General features: G+C 40.2%; 1 protein-coding gene across 2 annotated transcripts in view; it reads left to right on the top strand.

Annotated features, from left to right (window-relative positions):
- The window catches only part of Sltm (SAFB like transcription modulator), a 46,805-nt gene that overhangs the window by 5,502 nt on the left and 14,851 nt on the right, over positions 1 to 26,452 (top strand). The window contains exons 3-9 of one of the 2 annotated variants that reach the window (XM_059268201.1): positions 6,646 to 6,710; positions 9,215 to 9,415; positions 10,244 to 10,291; positions 19,908 to 19,935; positions 21,225 to 21,696; positions 22,333 to 22,382; positions 24,749 to 24,867. In XM_059268201.1, coding sequence (XP_059124184.1) covers positions 6,646 to 6,710; positions 9,215 to 9,415; positions 10,244 to 10,291; positions 19,908 to 19,935; positions 21,225 to 21,696; positions 22,333 to 22,382; positions 24,749 to 24,867 — 983 coding nt within the window. The remainder of the gene's footprint in view (positions 1 to 6,645; positions 6,711 to 9,214; positions 9,416 to 10,243; positions 10,292 to 19,907; positions 19,936 to 21,224; positions 21,697 to 22,332; positions 22,383 to 24,748; positions 24,868 to 26,452) is intronic. The other variant, XM_059268202.1, reaches the window with a different exon arrangement.

Below are 26,452 nucleotides of genomic sequence, written 5' to 3' on the forward strand. Positions count from 1 at the left end.
CTCCAGGCCCATTTCCCCCTATTCAACACTTTAACTAAGTCCACATCATATACTTGGTGCTTTGCTAAAGGTATGTGGAAACCCACTTGGCTCAGTGTGGAGAATCTGAAAACAGTCACTTTCCTCCCATATTTTTCTCACTCTGGCCTCTTTAGTCACACCCGTCATTTAAGTGGTATGCTATACTCCCGCATTAAAGTCATTCAAAATCAGATACCAGTTTCCGTGCTCTGTCAGGGCATCAGTCTTCTCTGGAAGCTTCCAGATGGTTCTCATGTGCAGCTGGGGCTAGTCTGCCTTTTCTGGGTGACTCTGCTCATCAATTTTATAGTTCCAAAAGCCTTTCACACTGCTTTTGTTTGGTTCTCCCAGATGTGCCCAGATGTAAGCAGGACTTAAAATATAGATAGATAGATAGATAGATAGATAGATAGATAGATAGATAGATAGATAAATAAATAAGTAAATAAATAAGTAAATAAATAAATATTTATATATATGTATTAATAGTTTTAACATTTTTTAGATTTATTCATTTTATGTGTGTTTTGCCTCTATGTATGTCTGTGTACTACCTGTATGCCTGGTGCCCTCGGAGGCCAGAAGAGGCATCAGATCCCCTGGAACTGGAGTTATGGATAGGTGTGAGTCACTCCTGGGTCCTCTACAAAGGTAGCCAGTGCTCTTAATCACTGATCCGTCTCTCCAGCCCTAGAACTATATTTAGTTGATAGCTGTTAACAGCCTGACAGGAACTCAATTAAGTTTTAATACTTTTCATTTTTACATACTTGTTTTATTATTATTTTCTCAGTGCTGGGGTGTCAGCCCAGATTTGGGGCCTCACACATGCTAGGCAGGTGCTCAGCTACTAAACTATATGTACCCTGGCCCTTTCACTATCTTTGAAAATCTCATGTTTATTCTAATTATCTTTAGATGACATATTTAAGGGACTTTAAAATACATACTTTGGGTATTGATTCATTATGATGAATATGAATCACCTCCCCCCCCCCCCCCACACACACACAACAGGGTTTCTTTGTGTAGCCTTGGCTGCCCTGGACCTCACTCTGTAGACCAGGCTGGCTTCAAACTCCTGCCTTTGCCTCCCAAGTGCTGGGATTAAAGACGTTCGCCACCACTGCCTGGCTGAATCGCCTTTTTACACACACACACACACACACACATCTATATACGTAAATATATATGTGTATATATTTCTTTTTCCTTGGTTTCCCCTGAAGTAGATTAAAAAAAAAAATCAAACTCATTTATTCAGTGACTGCTCTATTTAAGACAGGGTGCAAGGACTTTCAGAAATTTTGTTCTGTTAGTAAAATGTTAGTTAATAGAAGCTAAATGCAGCTGGGTGTGATGGTATACACCTGTAATACTAGCACTTGGGAGAGGGACAGGAGTTTTTATTTTGGGGCCAGCCTGAGCTATATAGAGAAACTATCTCAAGAGTAAAGTAAAATAAAGCAACAGTAGCTAAAATACATACCAGCTATTACCACAGGAATGATTTTTGGTTAAAATATTCTAGGCCAGGGCTGGCAAGATGGCTTAGTGATAAAAGGTGCCTGCCACTGCACAGCTTGAGCTCGATCCCTGAGGACCCCAGTGGCAGAAGGAGAAAACTGACCCCTGCAGGCTGTCTGTCCTCTGAACGTGCACCAACGAGTGTGCCCGTACCAGACACAACAGGAGCAAATAATGAAGAGGAGGTTTTGGCTGGCAATGTCAGTGGTCAGTTGGAAATCATATCCTTTTCCAACAGACATTTTGTAACTAGGCTTCCTTCCCTCCCTAGGACTTGATGTCTGCTGGGAAGGAGCTGTGCCGCTGTGCTTTACAGCTTAGCTCTTATCTGTATTTCAGAGGGATGCCTTGTGTTTAAGGATAAAGTTACTTGGAAAAATCACTTCAAAAAATATACTTACTAAGTGGATTGCAAATCTTTTTTTTGTTGTTGTTGTTTTTTGTTTTTTTGAGACAGGGTTTCTTTGTGTAGCTTTGGAGCCTGTCATGGATCTCACTCTGTAGATCAGGTTGACCTCGAACTCACAGAGATCCACCTGGCTCTGCCTCCCCCGAGTGTTGGGATTAAAGGCGTGTGTCACCACTGCCTGGCGAGGATTGCAAATCTTTAAAGGACCAATTTACCTTTGGAGAAGAAAAATCAATTTGTAACCTAAAACCTTTTATATATGTTTCTGAAATGTGTAAGTTTTGAAAGCTTTAAAAAAAAGTTTTGTGGTAAAAATGAGCTATTCTTGTTTGATGTAACCATTCATATATTTCAGTAAATAAATATTTCCTTATTTCTTTTTTTGTTTTTGTTTTTTGAGAAAGTTTCTCTGCTAGCCTTGAACTCAGGTGTCTGCCTGTCTCTGCCTCCTGAGTGCTGGGATTAAAGGCGTGTACCACCATATCCCGTAGGTAAAAAATATTTGTAGTGATTGTGAAGGAGTTTAACTTAGTAAGTGGAACATAGAGTGCCCATTCTTACAAAGCCTGGGAGTTTGCAGTTCTTAGACATGACTGGCCTCAAGGTTTCATTAAGAATTTGTTGGCTTACACACAGTCATTCACAAACATGTTTCTAACTTTGTCAACTTTGGTTTATGTGATTTTTGCTTAAATAGTGAATTTTATACATTTCAAAATAGTTAACCTCTTCTCCTATAGCTTAAGGTGTGATATGTTAATGTTGCTTTCATTTTCTATTCTTTTTTTCAGACAGTGTTTACTGGCCAACTTATTTTCTAATTTTGTTTCACAAAGCATTAAAAATGATGTGCAAAATTCATTACTTTGAGTTAACCTTCATCCAGGTCATGCTCCTCTCCTTTGGGGCAGTTTGCCTTTCTGTTCTACATGCCAGCTTCCCTGAAGGACAAAGGAGGGAAAGTTGTCTGTATGACCTTTGCCTAGCACAGGGTTAAGAGGAGCAGACAGAAATGGCTACCAGCTGAATAAAGTGTGCTAAACATAGTGTTATTGGAATTTGGTCCTTCTTGAAGTCCTTGAACATCTGTGACTGCACCAAAAGCTAGAGACCTGCAGATACAACTTACAGCATCAGTTAAAGTTACTCTAGCCTTGTTGACAGGATGAGGTTGCATATGAGTCTTTGACTGAAGTGTCACCTCTTACCTTTGTCCCAGTTGGGCTTAACAGAAGTCTAGACCTTGGGCCTCCTAGTGTCTACTACTCTTAGTCTGTTATGACCAGCCAGGAGGTTCCGGACAGTGAACACCTGGGGCTCTAGTGCCAGACTGGGTTCTCTGCTGGATGGGCCCCATGGTGGTTCATGCAGGCTGGTTATATTTGTAGGGAGAGGTAATTATTGTTTTCACAGAGGAAGCATTTGCAGTATAGTTTCAAATTCAGCATTAGTTAAATAAACCAGAGTTTCAGATCATCAAAATCTGATGACTAGATCAAAAGCAGCTAGTGTGAGTTTTCGGTTTTCTCAAATGCTGTGTACTGCAGTCTTATCTCTGTGTTGCCCAATCTTGTCCTTGAGGTTTTAAAGTTCATAAGGAGAGAGTCACTGTGTAGTGCTTTCATGTAACATCTGGAAACAGTGCAGAGCAACAGTAAGACTTTGCTGTGTACCCTCTTCTGCCTCTTGTCTGTCTGTCTGTCCTGGGGCAAGTTTCTTAACTGTTGTGAATTCCACAGTTTACAATTTGGGGGGTGGGGGTGGTTTTGAGACAGGGTTTCTCTGTGTAGCCCTGGCTATTCTGGAACTCACTGTGTAGACCAGGCTGGTCTCCAACTCAGAGATCTGCCTGCCTCTGTCTCCCAAGTGCTGAGATTAAAGGTGTGCGCCACCACAGTTTACATTTTTAAAGATGGGGCCTTGGAGCCTTTATTTACAGCAGGAGAAATAGTAGCTGAGCACCTGCTCCATTTTCACTCCTCAATGATCTCCTGGCTTCCAGGTGTGGAATTGGGCTTGATTGAAATATTACTATCTTCGTGATCTTTTCAGCTTCAGTTTCTAGTTTGTGGAATGAGTGCTTCCAAGTAGCCGGAGGGTGAAATGCACTTGTATTGACTGTAGAAAGCATCCCTTGTGGACTCTGGACAGCAGGAAGAGAGTGAGCAGCAGCATTGCTGCTGGTAGTTTGTGTTGAAGTATAGTTTGAGCTTCCTCTTAGTAAGTTAAAGCAAGTGGGCTTCCCCTTGGAGTGTGCCTGGTGTGTGGCTTGTTACCATGCTGTAAGTGTCTGTAAATTGTGTGCAGTAACCACTTCCTAGAACGAGGCCGTGTTAGTCAGGAAAGTCCCCCCCTGGAATTGAGAGATGAGCAAATGACTTCGCTGGTTTTTTGCTGGTTTGGGGCATGCTACTTGGCCTCTGAGCTCCTTACATCTTTATAAAATTGTGGAAACCTGTCCTGTGTACCCAAGCATGCCTATAAAAATAAGTTGTATTTATGAAAAGTGCTTTGCAAATTGTAAGATAGATTTTAATTACAAAGACAAACTTATTAGCATTTTTGAAGCAAAAAACCCTAAGCTTTGCCCTCTAGGCAACTTGGGTATGTATTTGTAGAGGGAAGGAAGGGCTTGAGGTTTTTAAAACCTTTTCACCAAAATGTAGCATCCTTAAATTTAAAAAAAAAAAATGTTTATTTTATGTGTCTGAGTGTTTGCCTGCACATATAAGTGGACCAGTGTCTGTTACCTGTGCAGACCAGAAGAGGGCGTAGATCCCTTGGAATTGGAGTTACAGATGGTTGTGAGCTGCTACATGGGTGCTGAGAATAGAACCTGGGTCCTCTGCAAGAGCTGTAAGTGCAAGTAACTCCTGAGCCATCTCTCTAGCCCTTAAATATTTTTGTTATGAGTCGTCCTTCTATAATGTAATAGACTAAGTTAATGAGATCATGTACGTTCAGTTTTCAGAAAAGCGACACCTTTGTTGTTATTTTTCTTCAACACCCTTGAAGTCATTTCTATATTTAGACCTTAGGCTTCCCTTATTCTGATTGTTGTGTAAAATATGATTTATGATAAAAAGAATGATAATAACTGTAAATTCTTAAGTGCGTTATCCATTTATGTTTTCCTTAAAATTTCGGCCCCGTGTTCTGACTGGGGCGTTGAAGCCAGCAGTGGCCGTTGATGCGGTGTGATCCAGCACTGGAGGGCTGCGGCAGGAGAGTCACTGCAGTGCAGGGCCAGCTTGAGCTACATAGGGAGTGAGCCCTGTCTCAACTCCTTCCCCTCTGAGAGCAAGCTTTTAAAGACTATATGTATATCCTCAAGGCATGCCCGCTCCTTGAGTAAATGGGAAGCATAGTCTCCCAGGCCTGCTTCTTCCACTTGCAGGACCAGTGTCTGCTTTCCTGTTCTCACTCACTCACTCACTCACTCACTCGTTCACAGAGAGGGTTTGAATGGAGAACGTGTGAAGATAGGGTGACTGGATAGTGATGGGGAAAAACTTCCTCGTTAACATTTCCCTTAGTAGCTAGACTCAGGAGTCGCTGAATCTTCAGCCTTGGCAGCAGCATGGTCAGTACCTGTTCCAGGCAGAAGGAAAAGGCAGGTTAGTTTGCCTCAGAAGGAGATAGCTGTTTACATTTCAAAAGAAATGAAAAAAAAGGTTAAAATATAAACACTAAAGTTTCAGTGGCTGTGATTTTCTAAAGACAACATTTACGGTGCATTACAGATTTTTAGGTAATTTTTTTTTTGGGGGGTGCTATATTGAAGACACAAGAAACTTGTAGCATTGGCTGTGTGGAATTTACACTCCCCCCTCCCCTCCCAGAACTGTAGTAGCACTCTTTAAATTCCACCAAATAACATAGTTTTGAAAATGAGGGCTGAGCAAAGAACTCTTTCGGTCTGCCAGGAAGCTGGGGATAGCCTGCATCTGGAAGTCAGTTCTCCTGCCTTGCATCTGCTAAGTGTCATGTTGAGTGAGCAGCGTCTGGCCCTCATGCTAGAGTGGTCAGGACTGTGTACTGAGGCTTTGGGGGAAAGAGAGCATCCAGCCAGTTACTGGACTGTTGTCCCTTCATGGGGAGGTGAGAGGTTCTGGAAACAGGACTAGACAGTTTGTATCAACTGGTATGCTGTGCAGGTGATGGGAGAGACTTGTCATGTAGCCTAGGTTAGCTGGAAGTAACTTGAGCTCTTGATCCTCCTGTATCCACCTTCCAAATTAGTGGGATTACAGGTGTGGACTATCATGGCTGGCCAAGTATGAGGGTTTTATTTTAGATAAAGCTGTTTAAGAGGAGGATTGAGGATTTTATGGGTATTGAGTCTTGAACTTGGCTCTAGGTATCTGGTTACATATCTAGATTGTAAAATACTGTTGAAATGTGCTGCCACTGACAGGCTGAGGACAGAATGTATGCTATGCGTATGAAAGAAATGTCCCATTGGCATTAGGTGAGTCAAGGCGATGGGTCTTGACATCACACACGTCAGGGAGATGGCATGGCTTTGGTAAAGCTTTTTTTGTTTGGGATAGCTGTGACAAGGTGGTTTTTAAGTAGTTCCCATTAGCGTTGTAGATGGTTTCAGGAGTGGAGAGTAAGTGTAGAATGTTCTTTTCTTCTTCAAGTAATAAACTACTGGTTGTTAGCCCATTTTCCTTCTTTCGCAGGTAAAAAACAAGAAGCAGATGAGTTGAGTGGAGATGCTTCTGTGGAAGATGATGCTTTTGTCAAGGTAAAGTGTTCATCTCTAGGTTAAGATGTTTACTTTGTGTGATGATAAATTCATGGATTTTGACTTGAACAATAGACACTGAAGAACATAGGTTAAAGAGACTTAAATATTGGCAGCCCCATGAGCTCTCATAATTGAGGTATACAAGAAATAAGTCTGTAGCTAACTGAGACATGAAGAAAAGCTAAGCTGGGTGTGGTGGCGCATACCTTTAATCCTAGCAGAGGCAGGCAGATCTCTGAGGCCAGCCTAGGCTACACAGACCCTTGGCTTAAAAAACAAAACAAAACTAAAACTGATGAGTATGTTTGGGCATTCAAGTGGGAATCTGAGGCCTGGGGACCTGGAGAACACCCAGGATAATGAATGGTATGTTAGGTGGACAGCATTGCACTTGTGAAGGATACTGGTATTTTTTTTCAGTCTGCTGGTTGCATTAACTTTTATACACTATATGTAGGACTCGATCATGTATACTTTTAAACCAGAGAGGGAAAATTGCTGATGTGTTATTACCTAGTAAAGATCATATTAAGAAATTTGTTACACCCTTTAAAGATAAATACACCACACCTTTTTGAACCAAAAAGGAAGGTACCTCAAAAACAGAAAATTAAATAAGTAATTTTGATTGGGGCAGTGATAGTTCTGTGTATTACAAGTATAGAACAGGTTATTTTTAGTTGTAGTTGGTATTTTATTTCTTTGAATGAAAAGTAGTGTACTATTCGTTGGGTCTTAAGCACTGTGGCAATTGCAGATATTAATGATCACAGTGCTTTTTAAATGACATGCATTTTTATTCCCATCTGTTCTGTGTTCTTATGTTAGTTCACATTGTCACAATTGTCTCTGGGTGTTTGTGTGTTGACTATGAGGTCAGCTCATGTCCATTTTCCCACCTGTAGCTCCTACAGCCTAGCTCTGTGCCCTCTCTGCTCCACACACATCACACCACACACAGATAGAAGCATTTCATTGAGAACCTTGGAAGCAGATAGTTTTAGTAACTACTTGCCTGGGGAGCCACTAAACTTAGTGACTGCATTCCTATAACCAGCTTTTGTTTGAGCCTTTAAGAACTCTTTAGTTTTGGTGTCTATTATTCTTGTGGTGTCTTTTCACTGGGTCTATTTCTTTGTTATTAGTTTCTGTACTTCTTTGCTAGTGTGTGATTAAGCAAAAATTATAAACTAGACAACATTGCAACTTGTACAAAGAATGTTTAGTTTCCTACTGTTTTTAAATTGTATCAGTCATTTGGAATATTAGAGGAGATACATGCTTTTTGAGTGGAGTAGTGAGATGGCCCATCTGCTGGGAGGGTACTTTTGTGTCAGCCTTAAAATAATCTGGTGAGGTCTAGAAGAGCAAAAGAGATTGTTAGAAAACTGTGTGAATATACCGTTAGTTCTTAATATTTCTTTCTTCACTTTAAAAGTATATGTGATGTAGTTGATAAAAATCAGTGAATTTCTTTTCTTGCTTCTAGAGTTGTTAATTTCAGAAGTTTTAGAGTAGTGGTGGGTAAATGGCAGTCCAGTGGTTGTTTCTGTGGGTAAGTGATGTCCAGGTTTGCTTCCGAATGGTGCAGTTCTTCAGGGACTCCCTCCATCTCTGTGCCTCTGCCATCTTAAATGACCTACACTGTTAGCCCCTCCCACTGCTCCCTAGTGTCGCTGTGTGGTGGTAGTCGCCCCAGAGCCCACTCTGCAGGCACTCTGCACTGTAGAGCAGCCATGGTTTTGCTGCCCTCCTTCCTCACTAGACAGTTTTCCTTTTCTGAGTTCAGCTACAAATGGTGAGTAGACTGCTTTTTCCTTGTTAGCCCAGAAACAACTCCTTAAACCTTGATTTGTTGCAGAATAAGGAAGGTGCATCTGTGACTGTCAGCCCTTCCTCCCACCAAAATACCCTATCTCTGTGTATTTTGAAGGACATAGACCTGGTACAGAGCTAACCCCAACCCATGTCCCCTTCCTATGTAAATTGGCAGTGAGAGATTTAAAGCAATACTTTTAAATGAACAATATGCATACTTTTTAAGAGTAGACTGATGCAGCAATGGGAGTTCTCTATTATTAACTAGAAGTAAACTTCATGTTTAAATATGCATATGATGTTTAGGGTCTCTGCTGTTAAATTAGACCGGCACATGGAGAGTGGAGAATCACTTCATTTCCTAGAAGCTATGCCTTCTGGACAGCTCTTAGACTGTGGCTTGGAAACTCTTAAATAATTGAACTTAAAGTATCTTTGTAGCGATTCCGCTTATATTTCAGTGTGAAATTTGAGATTTAGTTATGGCTCATTGGTTTGGGTATTGACTACATGCTTGAAAAACAGTTTATGTGACAGGTAAAAATGCTTAGCCTTGCACTCTGGGAATATCATAAAATACAGTCAAATCTGTCACATGTAGAGTTGTAAATTTTCAAAAGTGTTTGGTGGATAACCCACACCACTTGGCCTCTAGTTGTACCAAATTTTCTTACCATTAAAAGGACTGTGAATTGGAGAATCAAGAGACACATGAACAAGATGGAAATGACGAGCTAAAGGACTTGGAAGAATTTGGTGAAAATGAAGAAGACATTGTGCATTCCCAGGAGTTGCTTTCTGCAGAAGAGAACAAGAAGACTGAAGAACTAATAGAGGCAGAAGCAATAGAAGAAGATAGAGAAAAGGAGGACATCGAGAGTCAGGTCTTCAGCCAGTTTTCTTAAAACATGACCCAGATAAATTAAGATTTACTAATAGAAAGTTTTTTTTTTTTTTTTTTTTTTTTAGTTTGATTTGGAGGTCTCAGAACTTAAAAAGAAGTATATTTTATAAAATTACCCAGAATCTTATCATCTAAGGCTTTTACAATTTTTGCTTATTTTACATATATATTTACATAGTTATTGCCATGCCATAAATTGCTGTTGATTCTATGTTTTGTTTTTATATAACATGCCATAATGACCTGGTAATTAGGTTACTTTCTGTGTGTCTGATGGCTGTTTTACAACCTTGAACATTTAAGGTTTGGAGGTTTTTCTATGCCACTAGGAATGAGTGTGCCTATTTCACTCAGACCTTGCCAGTATTACTTGGTGATAGGTCCCTCCACCCCCATTTGCTTCAGTAGGATAAAAAGTTATGTTTCTTCATTTATTATCAAGGGTAAGAAAATTAAAGTTGCATTGTAAAGCGATTTTCAGATCTTTCCTTTAAAATAGACCATTGTCCTGCTTTGAAGGCTGTTAGATCTCAGGAAAGCCATTGGATCATAGGGAATGAGGACTGTCAGTATTCATAAAGCACTTGCCTCTTGCCTAGGCTGGTAAATGAGGGGCTCAGGACTTTTCTAACTACCTAGTAGCACCACTGATAGTTTTATGTTGTCATAAAGAGGGTAGCCTGAATTCCTGGTTTGGTGCCCACAGTTATCAGAGCATGAGGCAGTGATAACCAGGTCTGAGCGTCAGAGCGTTCCTGTTGTACCTAGATGTTTTGTAAAGCAAAGCTGTTGTATACCTTTTACTTAGGACACTGAAGCTCAAGAAGGCGAAGACGACACTTTTCTAACAGCCCAAGTAAGTTTGCACTTAGTCCTGTGAGTATACCATTGTGGGGAAGGGCCTGGAAAAGCAATCGTAGCTTTACTTTGTGATTCTTTACTTCATAAAACTGCTTTAAGTTTAACCGTGAGCTTTGAGTGTGATGTGGACCAACTGTTGGCAGCTGAAGGTTCTGCTGCCTCAAAAGTGATTAGGAGCAGAGGTTTTAGAGTTAGAAAGTTCAACCTTTGTGTAAAATAGTAGAGACTTCTCAAAAAACAGACTTTTAGGAAGTCTAGAATCTTGGGTTTTTTTTTTTTCCATTTGGTGTAAAATAATTTAAAGTATGATATCCTTTTCAATGCTTTAATTTTTTTATTAGTCTAACATGGCTAGGATGAACTTGGATAACAGTGGAAAAATCTCTTGTTGTTGACATTGTTGTGGAAGTGGCTGCACATGAATGTGGTGAGACTTGCTTTGGTCCCTGTTATGCACGGCGTACATTTGAAAGCATCCCAGTGCTGGAAACAACATTTATAACTTGGTTTCATTTATTCACAAGTACCTGTTGTATACTAATTCTTTAAGTGCCATGCTTTCAAATAGATACCTTACCACTCACCACTGACTAGATTGCTAGATTTAGGAAAAATGGTGATGGAGTCTGTGACTCAGTGGTGTCCGCTAGAAGAGCGGTTACAGGAGCACATCATGTTCAGACTGCAGAGCTGGGGTAGAGAGATGGCTCCTTGCTTAAGAGCATTTGCTGTTTGTAGAGGAGCGAGGTTTGGATCCCATTATCCACATGGTGGCTCACAGCCATCTGTCACTCCAGGCCTGGGGGATTTGATACCCTCCTCTAGCCTTTACTTGGCAACAGACATGCACATGGTACACAGACATACATGCAGGCAAAACCACTCACACTCATAAAGTCAATCTTTAGGGGAAAAAAAAGACTATAGCCAGCTGTTCCCAGCTGTGTGCCTTTTCTGTGGCTGTCTTGCCTTGCTGTGGTTGTCCTCACAGAGGAGTGAGGTGAGCTGTGGCTCCCTGTTTTACCTCAGTGGAAGAGAACTGACATTTCTGGGAGCAGTGTTTCTGGTCACTTGTAATACTTAGGAAGGGGCCATTAGGACAGTGAGAGGCAGCAGGCCTGTGCCCCTTCTGTCGTGTATACTCACTTCTGCGTGGTAGATGGGGGGGGGTACTTTTCTAGATTACTGATTTTCAGAAAACTGGAATTGAGCTCTGTGTAGTTTTGGCAACTTTTTGAGTTCCACTGCTGGGATGCTTCGAGCTTATACAGCTAGTGAGCTGCGTGGCAGTGTTGTGTCTAGGAACCCTGTTTATACCACAGGCTACTTTATTACAGCATATTCAACAGGTGGAAGTAAAGTATCTCAAGGAACAGTTACCTTTTTAAAGTTTAAACCATTTTTTTTTTGTTTGTTTGTTTTGTTTTTCGAGACAGGGTTTCTCTGTGTAGTTTTGGTGCCTGTACTGAATCTCGTTCTATAGACTAGGCTGGCCTTGAACTCACAGAGATCTGCCTGGCTGTACCTCCTGAGTGCTGGGATTAAAAGTGTGCGCCACCACTGCACGGCTAAACCAATTTCTATGGGATAGAATAAATGAAACCATTCCATCCTGATAGTGAAAGAAAAGTTATTTCAGAGACCAAGATATGAAATTGTATCAAAAAATAAGGAGGCTACATCTTCAGAGAGATTTTAAATAAAATCTTATAGCTGAGAGTTATGGTGCAGCCTCTAACTTGGAACTTAGAAGGTAAAACAGGTGCATCACAGACAGAGGATTGCAAGTTCGAGGCCAGGCTAAGCTATATCACTAGACCCTGTCAAAATCCATAAGAAGAAAACACAGCTGGGTGGGGGTGGTGCACACCTTTAGTTTCAGCACTCAGAAGGCAGAGGCAGGAGGATCTCTTGAGTTCTAGGCCAGCCTGGTCTACAGAATGAGTTCCAGAACAGCCAGGACTACACAGAGAAACCCTGTCTCGAGCAAACAAACAAACAAACAAAAAGTAAGAAAGAAAATTATAATGTCCGTTATTTTGTAAATAATGTATATGAAAACACCTGGAGATATACAAATTTATAGATTCCCCTGTGATTGGATGCTTCTAAACATGTTTCCTGAATGTATTATATGCGTTAGGGGTGAGCGGGTATAACTGTTAGCCAACTTGATCTCTTTTTAGCTCCTCCAGTCCTACTTCCTCCACCTCCATTTACATTGTACACTGCAGTGTTTAAAACCAAATCCATTTTCCATGACCAAGTTCAATATGTAGCTTTAAAAGAAATTCCTAATATAAAAATGATAATGTCATTAAGTAGTGAAGTTAATTTTCAGTATTCATTCAGCTATGGATATTTTCTCCTTACAGGTTTGTTTGAATCCAGACCTGTGATTGATTGACGTGTCTGTTAAGGCCCTTTTAATATGTAGGCTTGCTCTGTGACTTAGTTTCTCCTTGTTTTATTTGTTGAAAACTTAGTTGATTATCTCATCGAGCAAGGGTCAGATAGGAAATATTTTAGCTTTTGTGGGCCATGTAGTCCGTGTTACAGCTGCTCAGCTATGCCGCAGTAGTATGAAAGCAGTTAGAGACAGTGTGAAAATGGATAAAAAAGAACAGTAAAAAAGAACAGTTTGCCAAGCCCTGCATTAGAGCCTCTGAAGTCTAGATTGTTTTTCCTTTTTGTATAGACAGGATTTCTCTGTGTAGCCTTGGCTGTCCTGGAACTCTCTGTAGACCAGGCTGGCCTCAAACTCGCAGAGATCCGCCTGCCTCTGCCTTCTGAGTGCTGGGATTAAAGGCCTGTGCCACCAATGCCCAGCCAAAAATGTAGATTTTGCTGGTTACATTCCATTGTGTCTTTGAACATATTCTTGCTTACTGTAGTTACTTGAAATTGGTAAATTGGTGGTAGACTGCTGGACTTACTGTCAGATTCAAAGAGAGCATGAGAGACCGAGTGCTTCATAGGTGGGTTGCTACCCTTGTGCTGCTGTGTCTTTTTGTATGGCACCTAAGTCATTGGTGATGTGTTTCAAAGTAGTCATAGTGTTGACTGGAATATTTCTAGAAAAACTAACCCTTTATATACTATTTGGTTATCAAGTAGTATCATTTTTAAAGGAAAACAAGGATATGTATTTGATTTTTCCCCCCTTTTATTCACCAATTTCCAGAATAACGAGCTAGTTTACCAGCACTTTCAATAAGTAGTACCAATGGGTTTTTGATTGTTTCTTTGCTTCCTGTCCTTTTATTTCAGGCTCATGTATTTAATGTATGTCAGTCTGTGGTTATCCTTGAAGTTGAGAGTGTTCCCACCTTCTGTTAGTGACAGTTTTAGCTCTCTTTATTGTTGGTGTATATAAAGATGTTCTAGTTTCTTTCTCCTAGACCTGCATGTAGCCATCGCTTCATGTTAGTGGTAAGTGCTGTGTCAGGACAGCAGTCAGGGTGTGACTGTTCACTGCTCCTGAGTTGTTCATTGATTCTGGGCCTTTTCTGTAAATAGTTCATAGGGATAGTTCAAAGTCCTTTAGCTCACATTCTTAGGTACAGTAGCCTTAAAGGACCCCCTCCCCCAAGGCCATTCGTGAAAATGACTGAAGAATTCCCCAGTTATTTATAGCATAGCCTCACTAAGGATAAACAAGTTACTGTATTGCAGATTTGTTCTGCCCCCTGGAATAGAGTACCAACTGATACATACTTCGATTGATTTGTTTCATCTATTTTTAATTATTGATTTAAAGAACTTAGTCTGTAACTTTTTGGGATTCTACAGTTATTTTTTATCTAATTCTATACATATTTAAAATATATTCTTGATTTTACATCAAAACTATAAAATGAGATATTCAAAAAAGTGTCTATGTAGTTCCTGCCATTCCTTTGTTAATAATTTTTTAAAAATCCTTGACATGAGCCGGGCAGTGGTGGCGCATGCCTTTAATCCCAGCACTGGGAGGCAGAGCCAGGCGGATCTCTGTGAGTTCGAGGCCAGCCTGGGCTACCAAGTGAGTTCCAGGAAAGGCGCAAAGCTACACAGAGAAACCCTGTCTCGAAAAACCAAAAAAAAAAAAAAAAAAAAAAATCCTTGACATGGGCTGGAGAGATGTCTCAGCAGTTGTTACATAGCACTGGCTGTTCTTTATGAGGCCCTGAGTTCAAGTCCCAGCACTCACGTGGTGGTGCTCTCAGTCTTCTGTAACTGCAGTCTACTAGTACATGGAATCTGATACCCTCTTCTGGTGTGCAGACATACATGTAGATAAAACACCTGGATACATAAAATACATTACAAAATCCTTGACATAGTCTATTTCTTTATAAAATACAAACGAGAATGATGTTTGTGTGAGGACAATAACCCCAGTGTTAAATATGTAAACCCAGTCCTCAGCTTTTGATTTGAAATTTAAGTCTCTGCATGAACGTTTTCCTGTGCTTAATTATAGTACTGGGACTTTGAGCAGATTCTCTTAGAGGCCAGTTTGAACATTAAAAATCATGGCTAAGGATGTAGCTCAGTTGGTAGTGCTTGTCTGCTATGTACAAAGGGTTGGATTTGACCCCGACACCATACTTTAAAACAAACCCTTCCTTGCTGGAATGGAGAATTATTTTAGATCCTAGCATGAACATGTGCAATTAGTGTTTCTTTGTAGTGTTGTTTGCCTAATTTGAATTTACTTGAGAATTTTCTGAACATTTTTTTTTTCTAGAATGTTCTTGTTAGGGTTTTAAATCTTAAGCATTTCCTCTGATCTCAAGAAGCTCTTTAGTGACTGGATGTGATGGTACACAGCTTTAAATCCAGCACTTGGGATGCAGACACAAGAGGATCTCGGTGAGTGTGAGACCAACCTGGTCTATATAGCAAGTGCCAGATCAGCCAGAGCTACATAGTGAGATCCTGTCTCAAAAACAAAAGAGGGACTAGAGAGATGGCTTAGTGCCTAAGAGCACTGGTTGCTTTTGCAGAGGACCTACATTTGGTTCCCAGCAACCACATGGCAGCTTACAACCATTTCTAACTCCAGTTCCAGGGGATCCAATGCCTCTGCAGGCACCAGGCATACATGCAGTGCACTTACATACATGTAGGCAAAACAACCAAAAGAAAACAACAAAAAGAGCCACTGTGGTGTCCTAAGATTATGCCATGTCTGTTCTTTTATTTGTTTACCTATGTGTACAACACTTCTCTAATCTGAGGGACTTTCCCTTTTTGCGGGGGCTTGGGGGAGACATAGATCTCAGAGCATCTGTTCTCTTCATAAAGTTAATGTCTCTCCAATCTAGTGCTTGCTAGCTGTTCATAGGGTTCTTTTTATATCTACTCCTTTTTTTGGGGGGGGGGGGGTTTGGTTTTTTTTGAGACAGGATTTTGGTGCCTGTCTTGGATCTTGCTCTGTAGACCAGGCTGGCCTCGAACTCACAGAGATCCACCTGGCTCTGCCTCCTGAGTGCTGGGATTAAAGGCATGCACCACCGCCACACAGTTTATATCTACTACTTTTATTTATCCTTGATACATTTTAAATCATATGTGAGTCTATGGAATAAAGTCTAGATGAATCTTTAAAAATACATCATGTTAAAAATTAATTACATTTATTGTGTGTGTGTGTGTGTGTGTGTGTGTGTATGTATGTATGTATGTATGTATGTAGATCACAGGACAACTTGTGAGAGTGATTTCTCTTCCACCATGTGAGTCCTTGGGATGGAACTCAGGCCATTAGATTTGGCAGCAAGTACCTTACCTGTTAACTCATCTCAGTGGCTCATTTATTTATTTGTTTATATTACATCATACTCTTTTTCAGTAAGTAATCCCACACTGGTAAGAGTTTTCGGAGTTCTGTTGAACTCAGAAGTCCTTTAGAAAGAGTAGTGTCTTATAGTATATTTATATTCAGTGACTTTATTTCAGCAGATATCTAGTGCTTATTATGGGCTTCAGATATGTAACATATGCTAGCCCATTGCTGTTGTCCATGAAGCTCAGATTGTTCCCATTTCTAGCTGGGCCAATTTGTTTTTCCCACACCGTTGAGCGCATTGTTAACTAGATGTCAGGCAGTTACTGATGTGAGATCATTTTGAAGACTTATTCAGTCAGGTTGAATATAGGTCCTCTCATTTACCAACCACAGAGATGCATGTATATCACAGACTAGGCTAAAGGATGGCAGTAGAATGTAGTTGACTGAAGACTGTGTGTGAGGCTTGATCTGACTTTTGCCGTCCCTAGGGTCCGTGGAAAGAGAGGAGCTTTGTGTTAAGTCTTGCAGCATTTGACTAGGGATTGTAGGCCCCACTACAGGATAACTACTTGATTACTTGCTTTCTAGAAAATGGGATTCATTTCCATGCATGAAATGCTCTTATTCAAGAGAGTTCCCAAAGTGGCTAATTTAAAGACTGTTTTCAGCGGGGAGACTATTTTCAAACATGTTGCATATTTGTACACAGCTATCATGGGTATGGACATTTTCCTATCGCTTTTTGTGCTTCTTGCCTTGCCTTTTTGTTATAAGGAGTTTGGAGCATATGTAGACCACAGTTAACCCTAATAGTGCTATTCGAATGAGTGTGCACTTACCATGTGGTCATTCACTGTCAGCTCTGCTCTCACCAGCACTGGTTCCTAAGAATTAGGTCGGACCCCTCTGTGCTGTGGGCAGTAACGCATTAACCACTGTGTGGAGACACTGGGTTTAGGAGATCCTTCAGCAGACATGTAGAATTAAGAAAATGTCTAGGGAGCTGGAGAGAAGGCCCAGTGGGAGTCTGGCTTTCCCGGAAGCCACCCTGTTGACCAGACAGGTCTCAAACCCATAGATCAGTCTGCCTCTGCCTTGCTGTCACCACCTGGCCTAACTGGACATCTTTTTCTCCAGCCTGTCATGTTGCATCTTTAGTAGAATAGCTTGACAGTGGTGTGGTGTTGGTGCTGCAAGTCAATCATTCATTAAGATGGCTCGTTTTATTTACCTTTTCAAGGTAAATTAGTAAACCATTCCTGAGTCTGAAAGGAAAAAATGTATCTAGAATTTAAGAATAGCTTAATATTGTCCCCTTGCTGCTACCACCAGCCATTGCTCTTTGCAAGTGCTGCTCATGAGTTGTGTGATTAAAAGCTCAGAGGTAGTGATTTATTTCTTTAAATTTAAAGTGTGTGTTTGTGTGTGTGTGTGTGTGTGTGTGTGTCTGTCTGTCTGTCTGTCTCAGTGTCATAGCACATCTGTGGAGGTCAGAAGACAACTTGTGTTGTTAGTTTTTTCTATCCACATATGTGTCCTAGGTATTGAACTCAGATTGTCAGTCTTGGTAGCAAGTGCCTTTATCCACTGAACCATCTTGCTAACTCCATGTGGAAGTTTATTAAATTCTTGGGAACTAGCTGGGTGGTGGTGGCACACACCTTTAATCCCAGCACTCAGGAGGCAGAGCCAGGAGGATCTCTGTGAGTTTGAGTCCAGCCTAGTCTACAGAGTGAGTTCCAGAAAAGGCACCAAAACTACACAGAGAAACCCTGTCTTGAAAAAAAAAAAAATTATTGGGAACTAGATAGGTAGCTCATTGGTTAAGAGTACACACTGTTCTTGCAAAGGACTAGAGTTTGGTTTCTAGCATCCATGCTGGGGAGCTCATAACTTCCTGGAACTCCAGCTCTGAGGGATCTTATAACCTTCTTCTGGACTTCAAGGAAGACTGAAGTACACACACACACATACACACACACATTCTCTCTCTCACTCAAAAAAAATTTGAACTTTAAAATTGAAAAGAAATCATAGCATACAATATTGGTACACAGACTGATAGGATTTATATTGCTGTTGATTTATATTACAAGTGTGAGGTCCTGAGTTCAGATCCCCAGCATCCATGTGAAAGCCTCTTGTGATGCATGCCTGTAACTCTGGAGTGGTGGGGTGGGGATGACAGGATGGGACAGGCAGATCCCTGGAGCTCTCTGGCCAGCCAGTCTAGCTAATTGGTGAGCTCCAGGTTCAGTGAGAGACCTTGTCTCACCAAAAATAAAGAAATAAAGAAATAAAATAAAAAATAAAAGATTGGGGGCTCTATAGAGGAAAGACACGTCATTGACCAGTCCTCTCTGTGCACCAGTGCACTCTTGTTCATACACATAGATATAATGTTATGGTTGTTATCCATGGTAAAATTTTAATTTTGACTTGAATTGAAAGTTTTGCTTGAAATTTTCTTTCACTGCTAGGCAGGAGGAGTTGGTCAGGTCCTTCCTGGACCTGCAGCATCAAAATCACCTGGAAACATGTTAAGTGCTGTACATCCTTCAGCCCTGTTTCAGACCTGCAGAATCAGAAGCTGTGGGACTGGTGCCGGCAGCCTGTTTGAACAAGCGCTTCCAGGCTTCTGTTGTACATTGGTGTTTGAGAAGCAGTGCTTTAAGGCTTTCCATGGGAACTTGCCCAGCTTACCTAGAACCATCTGTATCTGCACAGCTTGTATTTTAAGAGTTGTGTGACCAAGATGTTCCTGGAAACTTCTTTTGAGACTGTTGAACTTACTTACTTTTGTGTGGCTTATGTTGGGAGAGTTTATCTTGGAGGAGCTACCTCAGTAATCTTTGCAATGTTTTCTTAATAAAGATTTTTCTCCTGGCTGCAGGCAGTAATCTAGTTTCTGCAAGCCCCTTGCCCTTTCAATATGCTATTTTTCCTTAGAAAGACAAAATTCTTACTCCAAGAAAAGCATTGTCTTATTGAGATATTTCTGTTTTAAAGTTAGCATATAGTTAATTTTGGGAAATAGCAAATATTTAAAGCTAAAAATCACTTCTTTTAAATGGCCGTGCTCTTTGCTTTGATTACCTATTGCACAAAGGCCATTTTTAAATTGGCCATTTGCTAGTATATTTGTGACGGCTTTGAACTCATTTGACAGAGATTTTTAAAAAGGGTAATTTGGAGCTGACTCTTGATAATCATCCCCTTCCCATGTTGAAGTGTGTAGAAAGGGAAGCAGGGTTTTGTTTTCTTTATTTCTTTATCATGCATTCAATCCATTGCAGATTATACTCTGACTCCTTTGAATAAGGATTTGTTAGAAGTATCTCTGATAGGCCAGTAAGACGGCTCAGATGGGTGAAGGTGCTTGCTGCCAAGCCTGACCGCCTGAGCTGGATCCCCAGAACTCATGGTGGAAGAAGGAAAGTAAGATTGACCCTCATGTGGGTCCTCTCCTCACTTTCCTCACTAAATGAATAGACAAAGTGTGAACTGAGCGACAGAAAACAGTCATGCCAGCCTCTTTAGTGACAGCTCTGTGCTACAAGTAAGGTTTGGATTAGATTAACTAGTTTTGGTTAATGAACTGATAATCTTAATGAGAGATTTGCCTCCTGTTTTGTAGAATCATGTATAGCAGAAGGGTGCTCCGTAGTTCTAAATGGGTCTGAGTTCTGATTGGAATGTATTTGCGTGTGATGTGTATCTCTAATCAATATTTTAAAATTACCCAGGAGTTTAATTTGACTGATTTTGTGATATTATTGAAATGTTGTTCTCCGTGAGTTTATTTTACATTTGATTATTCTTTGAATTTCAGGATGGTGAGGAAGAAGAAAATGAGAAAGGTATGTTTGATGCCAAGTAGAGTTTCAAATTTATGGACATTTAGAAAAGCAAAGTATATGAAAATAAACATTCCTTATTTGAAATCTTATTTTAAAATAGTTTCTTTTCAAATTATCAATTTAGTGAATTAAGTTAGCATCTTAATTTTTCAATTGGTTTTGATTTTCTTTTGAACACAAGATATCTTCTGACTTAATAGTACGTATCAGTTACTGTAGTGAATGATACTATTTTTCACTGTAGATTTAGTTTTATTTTAAAAATAACTTTTAACATAAGGTAAGTAGATTCCGTCTTTAGGACTGACACTGCAGTAACTCATACGTGCTTATTCGAGTCTTAGTTTATGACTCAGTGAATTCTGCACCAATCCTAAGAATGGTGAATGACCAGGAAACTGGCTTTTGTTTGCTACTTTAGAGCAACTTTCATATGATTTTCTGACATGTGTAGTGGCTTGGGAGAATTATCTTACCCAATACAATCACAGGGACAACCGTAGCAATACATGTGGTCACTATGAGGTTGAGTTCTCGGACAGAAGTCACATTATCCTACTTGGACTAGAAAGGACATGGAGCAACCTCCTCAGCCAGGCAGAATAAAAAGCCCAGAAACTACGATGGAATAAAGCTACTGACTGAAACATCTCACATACCTGAGGCCTTTCTCTCTGTGGGAATGCAAGATATCTTTGCAAACAGTCACTGCAGACCACCTGGACAGGATGCAGCTAGCAAGCAGCCACTTTGCTAGACGTCAAGGAGGAGCATCTTCAGAGTCTTCTGTGGCGGTGTTGTATTCAATTCTGGACTGCCCAGGGATTGAAGAGTGAAAAAGATGGGGCTTGGAACTACTCTGAAGACCAATGTCCTTAGACTGACCTTCCAAGAAGTCACCAAGGAGCTCCCAAGGTCATAAGGATTAAATCCCAAGATGAGCCGAACATTGAAAAACAAACCTGCACATCTGCCACTCTACCATGGAGGAAAACAATTCAGATACCATTAACTTAAAAGCAGAAACGAAGAGACGCATCTTAAGGATGGATCCATTTTCTCACTGTTGTTGTTTTGATGTTTGTATGTAGAGATCATTTTTTTTCCCCTGAAGAATAAGTGATCTTAGGTAAAGGATTGTGTATGTTAGTTAATCCCTTGTGTTCCCCCTAACCCTCCATCAGTGCTAATGACTGGCTTTATATTTTCTAGGTCCTATTCTAGCTTATGAATGTGAAATTGTTTAAACTTCTTGTTTTGCCATATTTATTCCTGTTAAATCCTCTTAGATATAGCAGGTTCTGGTGATGGCACACAAGAAGTATCTAAACCTCTTCCTTCAGAAGGGAGCCTAGCTGAGGCTGATCACACAGCTCATGAAGAGATGATGGAAGCTAATGCGACTGGGAAAGAAGCTGAGGATGACAACATCTCGGTCACAATCCAGGCTGAAGATGCCATCACTCTGGATTTTGATGGTGATGACCTCCTAGAAACAGGTAAAAATGTGAAAATTACAGATTCTGAAGCAAGTAAGCCAAAAGATGGGCAGGACGCCATTGCACAGAGCCCGGAGAAGGAAAGCAAGGATTATGAGATGAATCCGAACCATAAAGATGGTAAGAAGGAAGACTCCGTGAAGGGTGATCCTGTCGAGAAGGAAGCCAGAGAAAGTTCTAAGAAAGCAGAATCTGGAGACAAAGAAAAGGATACTTTGAAGAAAGGGCCCTCGTCTACTGGGGCCTCTGGTCAAGCAAAGAGGTTTGTTTTTCTATGTCAGTTCTTTACGATACTGAAATTCCAGCATTCAATAAGATCACGCTACATTAAGGGGGTGGCTTCAAGACCATGTACAATAATTAGTGTCTTATGATCCTGCCTAGAATATTTTTCACCGTCATAAGTTACTTTAAAAAATTCAAGATCTTCATGATATGCAGTGTGTCCTACTGAGTGCATTGTCGAATTGTCAGCATATATTTGTTCTTTTTATTTTTTTGGTTATTTTTGTTTTTTATTTTTGTTTTCTTTTTGTTTTTGTTTTTTTCAAATTGACAATTTTTGTGTTTTATTTTTTAAAACCCTTGTGATGGTGGTTAATGAGCAACTCTCAGTTCTAAGAACACAAAATGAAGTCAAGTCCCAGTCCTGAAATCTGGAGAAGATGGCCATATATCCACTGAATAGAATTGTCAGAAAACCTAGATCTTCAGGCATCTTGGGCAAAATCAGTGCAAGAATCCTAGGAGAGCCATTTGTTCAAGTAGCCGAATGTAGGCCTCTGGAGTTCTCCATGTGTATGAGTAGAGCCCGGTGTGGCAATGCTGTCAATATCAAGTGTTTGGTTTGTGTTTTGGTTTTTGTTTTCAATTTTCTTCTGGTGATTTGCCTCTTTAGCTCTTCAAAGGAATCTAAAGACAGCAAGACATCATCTAAAGATGACAAAGGTAATGGATATTTTTTCTACTTATTCCATGATAACATCACGTACTTGCCACCAAAAGTGTTAGTTGTCTGTGTTCCCTGTGACATTTAGTCTTCAGAACTTTGTTGAGAAGATAAAAGTTTTGATAATCTTTAACTGGTGGCATTAAAGAATTACATTAAACCCTGCCATTGAAACTTTATCCTTTAGTTACTTTGTAAACTCATATGAGCATGAGAGATTGGAGAATTAGTTTTAGTTGCAGTGAGTTTGAAACTTCAGACCTGACCACATCCATTTCCCTATTCTGTCTAGGATGAAACTTGTATCAAGAATATATTTGTGTATATTTGTGGAATCTACTATTTAGAAGAAAAGCAGTCTAACATATGGTAGTACTTCATTCTTTAAATTAGGATATACTTACGTTAACATAGCAAGTGTATAGTATTTAAATGTTTTAAAGTTCACTTCCTAATTTGACTTGTGTTGATAGTTGTCTTATGTAGGGAAATAATTTTATGTTCAATTCCTATAAGATCCAAGGAACAATAAAAAAAATTTTCATTGTATATTTATCGAATAGTTGTACGTGGTTCTATATTACATAAGAATCCTACAAGTGTATGTTGTTCCTTGAGCATATTCCCCCCATACTCCCCTAGGGAGCTTATTTTATTGTTTCTTGTTACTTGGGGCTAGCTGGTTGTCTTGTGCCCATGGGCAATCTGGCTTCATCCTGTGCCTCCGCTGTGATGGCTGAAGAGCCTTTGTTTCTGAGAGAGCGTCCTAAAGGAGTATGCACTGCACTCGGTTGGGTACTAACAAATCTCACAGCTCTCCTGAGTGTCAAAGGATTTCATCCATTGCTCTGGCTTTGGTTTGTTTTTGTGGTTTTTTGAGACAGGGTTTCTGTGTAACAGCCCTGGCTATTCTAGAACTTGCTTTGTAGACCAGACTGGTCTCGAACTCACAGAGATCTACTTGCCTCTGCTTCCCAAGTGCTGGGATTAAAGGTGTGCACCACCACTGCCTGGCACATTGCTTTGGTTTGTGTTTCATTGGTATGTTTAATAGTTTGAAGTAATTATTGACTTGATTCAGTAATTCTAATTGTAATACCCCTGTCCTTTACTGTTTGGGTTAATGGATAAGAAAAGGTTTATCCTTTAAATTGAGAAACTTAGTAATTTTGGTTAAGTGGTGCCTTCTGTCCTGTTATTCAAAACTTTTTCCTATAATTAGATAAGTACCTAGGCCCAACTATTGCTAGTTACGTGTAGATACACAAATTTCTAAATTGCATGTCATAAAGTAAAACATTTTGATGACTGCCCTCCAAACTAGGAAAAGCATTAACTGTTGATATTACAGTTTGAGTCATTTGTATGGTTAAAAGCCTGAACTGAACAGCTTCCAGAGGTTGGCATTTATCTCATGTGACTTTAAAGCACTTCAGAACTGTTTACTGTTTCTGCTTCTTGTAGCTGTGATAGCACGGCATTTTAGAAAGGGTTTTCTGCATCACAGCACTGAAGGAGGAAAGTGTTGTGGACGCTAACTAGCTCGTGTGCTTCCTATACTCACATGTGTGAAGTAATATCTGGGTGGAAGCAGTTCAGAAACAAGCTGTGAGCATTTCCCCAGTCTAAGTTATTTTAAGGCCCCCAATCTTCCTCTAGCAATTGTTTTAGAAGATTGTTTCTTATTTAGGTCTCGAGTTACCCAACTGCATGTAATTCCCATTTTCTCCTAATCTTTCTCTAGTAGAAAATGAAGGTGGCTGTATGTGGTGGCGCATGCTTTTAATTCCAGCACTTGGGTGGCAAAGGCAGGCAGATCTCTGAGTTTGAGGCCAGCCTGGTCTACATAGTGAGTTCCAGGTCAGCCAGGGCTACACAGAGAAACCCCTTCTCAAAAAAGAAAAAAAAAAAAAAAAAAAAAGAAAATGAAAGTGAATTATTAGAATGTTTGTTCCCACCTCTGGATCTATCCTGTTTTCATTCCTCCTTCTGAGATCCTTAAGGGTCCGTGACAGATATCCAACACTGGAGTAGTCTGCTTGTTGCTACAGGACTGCTTCCAGGCATCCCAGTTCAGTGTAATGGTGTGAGGACAGCTTATTAGCATTTGCTAGAAAATGTCCAAGATGTAGTGGAATTTTCACCCACTTTGTTTTAAAACTCATGTACCAGGAAGTTTACGAACATTCAGATTTATTCTCTCACTGCTCTGATTGACTTTTATAATGGTAAGTTTGTAAGATTTTAGATACTGTAATGTTAGGCTAGCGACGTTGAAGTGAGAACGGATTTCAGAATGGACACCTATGAGCCTTGTAAGTCAGTGCAGGCACTTAAGCTTCTGGTGTTGGATCCATCCTCCTAGGGAGCACAGGCAGTGCTGGGGGCAGCAGTGGAAGCTCAACCAAGAATATCTGGGTCAGTGGACTGTCGTCTAATACCAAAGCTGCTGATTTAAAGAACCTCTTTGGCAAATACGGAAAGGTACATTCTTTTAATCTCTTAGTAGTCAAATGATTACGTAAATATAGTCTGTATGTCATACTTAATAAGTTTTTAGATTTACTTATTTATATTTACTTTATTATTTGCTTACAAATTTAGATTTATTTCATGTGTATGAGTGTTTTGCTTTCATGATGTGTGTGCACCAGGTGTGTGCCTGGTGCCTCTGGAGGTCCTTGAAAGTGGAGCTGCTATGTGGATGCTGTGAATTGGATCTGGGTCCTCTGCAAGAACAGCAAGTGCTCCCAACAGCTGAGCCATCTCTCTAGCCCTGTAGTCTAGATTTGTATCTCTGAGCTTTGGGTTACAACGAGTTCCAAGTCTATATTCATTTGAGCCAAGTTTTATTCATAATGATACAAAGGATCTAGAAGATGCTGAGACTATTTGGTCATCCTGAAAATATAAATAGCTGGAATTAAGTAGTAGAATATGTAAACTGCAGAGGAAACAGATATCCTCTTGTGGAGGTTCTCATCCACTAATGAGAGAAATGTAAAAGTTGCTGTGTTTATTGCTGATCATGGGACCACCATTCTCAGTGTTTGCTGACACCTGCAAGAACCTACTTTGCTTAAACGACTTTCTATTTTAAGAAGTAAAAGCCTCTAAAGTCATTAAAACAGGTTTTTGTAACATTAATGCTGTGTGCGTGCGTGTGTTTGAAAGGGTATTGCTCCACTAGGAAAGTGTGTGCTGTTAGTAGGCTCCCTAACAGTAGAGAGCAGTTATAGAACACTTGGCCAGTAGCTAGTGCTGTGCTGCTGTTGGTCTGCATCTAATGCAGTCACTTCTTTCTAGTTTAAGAGTGTCTACTTAAAATTTCGTTCTCCAAATATACACCATGCGTTTTTTAACTTGCTCTGCTGTTATCCTACTTTGTGTGCACATGGTAGGTTTTAAATGCTTATTAAATTAATAACCAGTATTGGTTATCAGAATGATAGTCCCATAATCAACTGTAGCATATGTTGTGTTCTGTTTCAGTAATGTGCTTTTAGAGACGCAAAACAGTACTTTAATGTTGGCACTTGTCAGAATATAAACTGCATGAGAATAGTGTGTACATGATGATGAGATTGTGGGCTCCAGTTTCTGCATGGCAAAGCAGCTTTTCTTAAAGCTCACATGAAGCCTTACAGCTTCCAACAGCCTCCACAAAACACTGTCAAGTTCCCTTCCTGCCTCCTGCCATCATGTCTTTGTTCCCTTTCCAGCCCTGGATTAGCCAAGCTTTTCTTCTCACTCTTTGTCATTCTCTAGAATTGAAATGGTCAGTTAGATACTGATTACCTTACAGCTTTTGTGGCCTAGTCTCTTTTTTTTCTTCTCTTTCTTTTTTTTGTTTTTCTAAGACCGAGTTTCTCTGTGTAGCCCCTAGCTGTCCTGGAACTCACTTTGTAGACCAGGCTGGCCTCAAATTTACAAAGATCCGCCTGCCTCTGTCTTCCAAGTGCTGGGATTAAAGGCATCTTAATCCTGGCCTTTTCTTTTCTGTTTACTCATTTTTGAAATTTAAAGTGACTCAAAGGAAAGAGTTTAAGACTTTTGTAAACTGTTTACA

The sequence above is a fragment of the Peromyscus eremicus genome, chromosome 7 (assembly GCF_949786415.1).
Source record: "Peromyscus eremicus chromosome 7, PerEre_H2_v1, whole genome shotgun sequence".
Taxonomy (NCBI): domain Eukaryota; kingdom Metazoa; phylum Chordata; class Mammalia; order Rodentia; family Cricetidae; genus Peromyscus; species Peromyscus eremicus.